Source organism: Tamandua tetradactyla, chromosome 2 (assembly GCF_023851605.1).
Source record: "Tamandua tetradactyla isolate mTamTet1 chromosome 2, mTamTet1.pri, whole genome shotgun sequence".
Lineage (NCBI taxonomy): Eukaryota > Metazoa > Chordata > Mammalia > Pilosa > Myrmecophagidae > Tamandua > Tamandua tetradactyla.
Window position 1 is genome coordinate 171,153,666 of NC_135328.1, and position 6,000 is coordinate 171,159,665.

The window sequence follows — 6,000 nt, forward strand, 5'->3', positions numbered from 1 at the left end:
GGAGGAAGGAGGGAGAGAAAGGAAGGAAGGAAGAAAGAGAGAGAGAGGAGAGAGAAAGAGAGAGAGAGAAAGAAGAGAAAGAGAGAGAGAGAGAGAGAGAGAGAGAGAGAGAGAGAGAGAGAGAGAGAGAGAGAGAGAGAGAGAGAGAGAGAAAGAAAGAAATACTTGTATAAAGAAAAGAATCAACATTGGTTTTTTTCTGGATTAAGGGCTCATAGGTAAAATTTTCTACTCTGAACTTTTATGTATTTTCAAATTTTTACAATGAGTATCTATAACTTAAAAAATCAGGAAAAAAAATTTGAAGCTTCATATATAGTTCCCAAATCCTTTACTTAGATGTTACAAGTCTCCTTGTCTGGCCATTTCTATTTTTAGCACTGTGTTTATAGCTCACTTAGCTTTCTCTTCCTCCCGCTCTCTGCCCTCTTCCCAATCTTCCATCAGGGCAGAAAAATAGCTGTAATCAGTATACCATTCCAGCCCCTACTTTATCTCAGGGGAAGTCCGTGGGGGAGAATAAAGAATCTGAAGTTTCCCAAACCAGTTTATCAAGTAAAATGCAAGTTACGTGTTTGCTAATATTTAATGTCACAATTTCTCTGTGAATCAGAGTGTAAAATGAGAAGGCTTGACTCTGTGATCACTAAGTTTCCCCCCCACTCTGAAGGTTCAGTCAATATATATTATAAAGCAACTTTAATATATGAAGATTGCATTTTTACTTTCTCAGCTCTGCCCTTAACTATCCTATCTAAAATGATGACTCCACATTTTCAATAGGTTATCATATTACCCTCTTTCTTGTCTTTAATAATCGCAATTTATAAATAATGTTCTTCAATTATTAATTTGTCTATTGTTTGTCTTCTTCCACTAGAAAATGTCTTGCTCTGATTATTTAAGGAAAGATAGAACGTTCAATGAATGAAAGACAGACATTGTACTAGAGACTAGTATTACAAAAATGAATAATATAAGGTTCTCCCCTTAAAAAGTTTGTTGTTTAGTAGGAACAGTGTATTTTATTACACTATGTAATAAAATAATAAGTGTAATAAAAGGTAGCATAGGTATTATAATGTGAGAAATAAATACAAAGTAAGACATAGGAAGATCTATAGAAAAATAGGGGAAAAGTTTGAAAAAAAAAAAAAGCCTCTACAGTTCAGTTAAATACTGCCTGAGAACTTTCTATTGCCAAACCCTTGCCAAGAACTGGTGATTCAAAGATCGTGATCCTACGATCGTGGAGTTTACAATCTGGAAGGCAACAAGACATTTAGACAGACCTGTTTGTGAAAATATTCTAAGTGCTATGCTAATGACCTGTGGGAAGGTTCTAAGACAACAGAACTTGCCCCTCTGCAGAAACAGTTCCCTAGAGATGACATCTGAGCTGAGCATTACAGAATGAGTACGAGATAGCGAGACAAACAGGTATAACTGAAGGTTATATCTTCAGTCTGGTATAACCCACCCGTCTCAAAATAAACAAAATTCTTTTCATCTATAGCATGCGCCAGCTTATAATTTATACTTTTCTTATTTACAGCTAAAATTCTTAAAATGAAAATTCTTATTTCTGCACAACTTCTATTTCCAAAGTCATTAACAACTTCATTAACACTAAATCCAAAGGTCACTATTGACCTTTCTCTCCTTGAAACTCCTTGCCTTGGCATCTGTGACTTAAATTCGTTTGGTTTTGTCCCCATTTCTCTGAATATATGTTCATTGTCTCTGCAGGTCCTTTAAGTTAAATATAGTATAAATATTTATGTATTATATGAACATAAACACATTTAACTAGCATCACCAGGTATTTTCAGATTATTTTTTGCAAAGCTTTCAGAACTACAAGTCCTGCTTGATTTTCTGAGTATTTATGAACTATCTGTTTAGTACACTCTTAGAGTTTGGATGCATTTCAGCCTCAGGTTTATGTTTTTTTATGAGTGGTTTAGTCCAATTCCATAAACAACTATTGAACATCAAATATATGTTAAATACTGTTTGGGGACATCAAACAAAGATAAAAAGCTATTTAAATAAGAATTAATTATAGCTGTGAGGGCTTAAAAACCTCTAATAAAATATAAGCAGGGCTGATATGCAACCATTATATAAAATATGACCATACGTGCTATTCAAAGTTGGTGATTTCACTGATTAGATATAAGACTAACTGTGAACTTGAGAAAATAATTAATATGTTTGTTGGATTTCAATGTTTTCATCTGAAAAAAAAAAGGGACTCATCTCAAAAATTGTTGTAAGGAATAAATAAGATAATGTGAAGAATTACTAATGTAACAAATGGCAAAGCTGTAAACCAAAACAACACGTTTTATAAAGTCATTATTATAACTAACACATTCTTTGAACTCACATGTTAAAGAAGAAATCAATGAAAATTAGATTACATAGAATTAAACAATAATAAAAGTACTGTGTATAAATACTTGCCGGAATACAGCTGCAGCCAAACTTAAAGGGAAACATATAGCCTTACAGCCATATATTAGAAAAGTGGGCTGGAAGAAAAATGAGCTTAGTATCCAAATCACAAGTTGAAAAAGACAAGTAAAATAAACCCAAAGAAACTAGAGGAAAGAAATAACAAAGAACAGAAATTAATGAAATAGAAATTAAGATACTAAAACTGATAAATCTCTAGTAAGAGTAACTAAATGAAAAAACAGAAGGCAGGGCGGGCCGCGGTGGCTCAGCGGGCAAAGTGCTTGCCTGCTGTGCCGGAGGACCTCGGTTCGATTCCCGGCCCCAGCCCATGTAACAAAAACGGAGAAACAGAATACAATAAAAACAAGAAAATGTTTAAAAATGTTTCCCTTTCTTCCTTCCTTCCTTCCTTCTATCCTTCCTTCCTTCTCTCTGTCTTTCCTTTAAAAAAAAAAAAAAAAAAAAAAAAACAGAAGGCATAATAATATTAAAATGAAGAAAAATATCCAACAAAGCATGCAAAGAACTCTTCAAACTCAACAATAAGAAAGCAAACAACCCAAATACAAAATGGGCAAAAGAGCTGAACAAATACCTCACCAAAGAAGATGGCAAATAAGCACATGAATAAATGCTCAACATCATATGTCATTAGGGAACTGCATTAAAACAACCATCACTGCACACCTATTAGAATGGCCAAAATCCAAAACATTGATAACACCAAATACTGATGAGGATGTGAACTCTCATTCATTGCTGGTAGGGAATGCAAAATGGTATAGCCACTTTTGGAGAGAGTTTGGCACATTCTTACAAAAATAAACAGTTTTTAGAGTATTACCATACAATCCAGCAATCACATTCCAAGGTATTTTCCCAAATAGCTGAAAATTTATATCACACAGAAACCTAAACACATAGAGAAGATCATGTTCTTAAAGTTAATTCGTTCCTGTAGGTTTAGACCTATTGTGGGGTGGAACCTTTTGATTGGGTTATTTCAGTTGAGGCACGCCCCAGGATTAACTCTTACTGGAGTTCTTGTATTATAACAGGATGGAATTCAGAGACGGAAAGAGAGAAACACACAGAAGCTGAGAAAGTTACACAAGGTCACAGATAAAGCTACAGATGGAGCAGCAAGAAGCTGAAAGCAACGAAGCCCAGAAGAGAAGGGAGTGACCAGCAGACGTGGCCATGTGCCCTGCCATCTGACAGAAGTTCCCAGGATCACTGGTGGTTGGACTTCCAGGAGAAAGCATTGCCTGTTGATGCCTTGAAATGGACATTTTCATGGCCTCAGAACTGAAAGCCTGTAAGTCAATAAAGTCCCACTATAAAAGTCAACCCATTTTATGGTATCTGTATTTTAGTACCTTTAGCAAATTAACAGTTTTATTCAAAACTACCAAATTTTGGAAACAACCAAGATGTCCTTCAACAGATGACTGGACAAACAAATGTTGTCTATCCATACAACGGAGTATTTTTCAGCGATAAATATAAATAACTATCAAAAACGAAACTTAAATGCATATTACTAAGTGAAAGAAGCCATTTTTTAAAAAGCTACATATTGTATGATTTCAGATATATTACATTCTGGAAAAAACAAAATTATACAGACCGTAAAAAGATCAGTGATTGCCAGGGGTTCAGGGAGAAGGGGGAGGGAAGAATAGGTGAGGTGCAAAGTATTTTTCTAGGGCAAGGAAACTATTCTGTATGATGCTGTAACAGTGGATACATGACATTATACACTTTCAAACCCATAGTACTAGAGAATGCAAACAGTGACCCCTAATGTAAACTATGGACTTTAGTTAATGATAATGAATCAATATTGGTTCATCAATTGTAACAAATGTATACTAATGTAAGGTGTTTGTAATAGAAATTGAATGTATGGGAAAGAGGGAATATGTGGGAACTTTCCATACTTTCTGCACAATTTTTCTGTAAGCCACAAACTGCTTTAAAAAATAAAGTCTATTGGAAAATGAAGAAAACACAATTACAGACACACCCGAGATTAAAATTAGAAAATACATTAAACAAATTTATGCTAATGTATTTGAAAACTTACATACAAAATGATATATACCTAAGAAAATGACTTACAAAAAGTGACTCAAGAAGTAATAGAAAACCTAAATGAATTAGCAATTACATTACATTAAATCAGTAATTACAAACTTTCCCCCAAAGAAAACAGCAGGCCCCAATAACTTAATTTCTACTGTATACCCATGATTCAAGTATTTCTTATCTTATACAGGCTCTTCCAGAGAATGGAAAGAGATTGCTGGCAGTCGGACCAAATACATTTTCTTCTTCTTTCCAGGCAAAAAAACTAGACTACATTTCCCAGCTTCCCATACAATTAGGTGAAGTCATGTGACTGAGTTCTAACCAATAGAATTTAAGTGGAAGTGATGTCATAAAAACCCCCGAGGCATCCTTCTCCTTGTCCCTTCTCTCCTTAGGCTGACTGTCATGGAGATGCTCTGGAAAGATTTTCAGAGCTTGGTGTCAATATTGCCACCATTAAAAAACTGGATCTATATTGACATTTGTAAGACACTCACTCCACAACAATGGAATGTACATTCTTTTCAAGTGCACATAGTTCATTGTCTACTAGAGAAATAGTTGAAAACTCAATAACATCCTTCTAAATAATCCATGGGTAAAAAGAGAAAGACTTATGAGAAAATAGAAAATAGTTTCAACTGAAATAAAATGAAAACACAACAAACATCAGAATTTGTGGGATGTCTCTAAAGAGTACTTAAAGGAGAAATCTATACCAAAATATGGTATATTAGGAAAAAAAACTGAAATTGATTTTATTTAAAAAAAATCTTAAATCAATTACTTTAAAAATGAGGGGAAGTCAGAGCGATTTGAACAGTGAATAGGGAAGTATTTGCAGAGTCCCCTACGGGGAATGGTGAGAAAGGGGGAAAATTCAACTTCCTCAAGTGGAGAATTCTTGATATTCTCACAGGCAGTGGGGACAACCAAAGCAATAGGCTGAGCCTCCAATCTTGGGATTTGTTCATATGAAACTTAATCCCACATAGGATGGGTTAAGTCTACTTAAAATTAGGCCTAAGAGTAACCCCCAAGAGAACCTCTTTTGTTGCTCAGATGTGGCCTCTCTCTCTTGGCTGACACAACAAGCAAACTCACTGCCCTCCCCCTGTCTATGTGGGACATGATTCCCAGGGGTGTGGACCTTCCTGGCAATGTGGGACAGAGATCCTAGAATGAGCTGAGACTCAGCATCAAGGGATTGAGAAAACCTTCTTGACCAAAAGGGGGAAAAGCAAAATGAGATAAAATAAAGCGTCAATGGCTGAGAGATTCTAAACAGTGGAGAAGTTATCCTGGAGGTTATTCTTACGCATTAAATAGATATCACCTGTTTAGCTAAGGTGTGATGGAGAGGCTGGAGGGAACTGCCTGAAAATGTAGAGCTGTGTTCCAGTAGCCATGTTTCTTGAAGATGATTATATGATGATATAGCTT

The 6,000-nt window shown here is 35.2% G+C and overlaps 1 protein-coding gene across 1 annotated transcript in view; it reads right to left on the reverse strand.

The window, feature by feature from the left end:
- Positions 1-4,868, reverse strand: part of C2H1orf185 (chromosome 2 C1orf185 homolog) — a 58,387-nt gene extending 53,519 nt beyond the window's left edge. Inside the window, exon 1 of the mRNA XM_077149701.1 lies at positions 4,714-4,868. Within this exon, the coding sequence (XP_077005816.1) occupies positions 4,714-4,717 (4 nt within the window). The 5' untranslated portion in view covers positions 4,718-4,868. The remainder of the gene's footprint in view (positions 1-4,713) is intronic.
- Between the last annotated feature and the right edge of the window lie 1,132 nt (positions 4,869-6,000).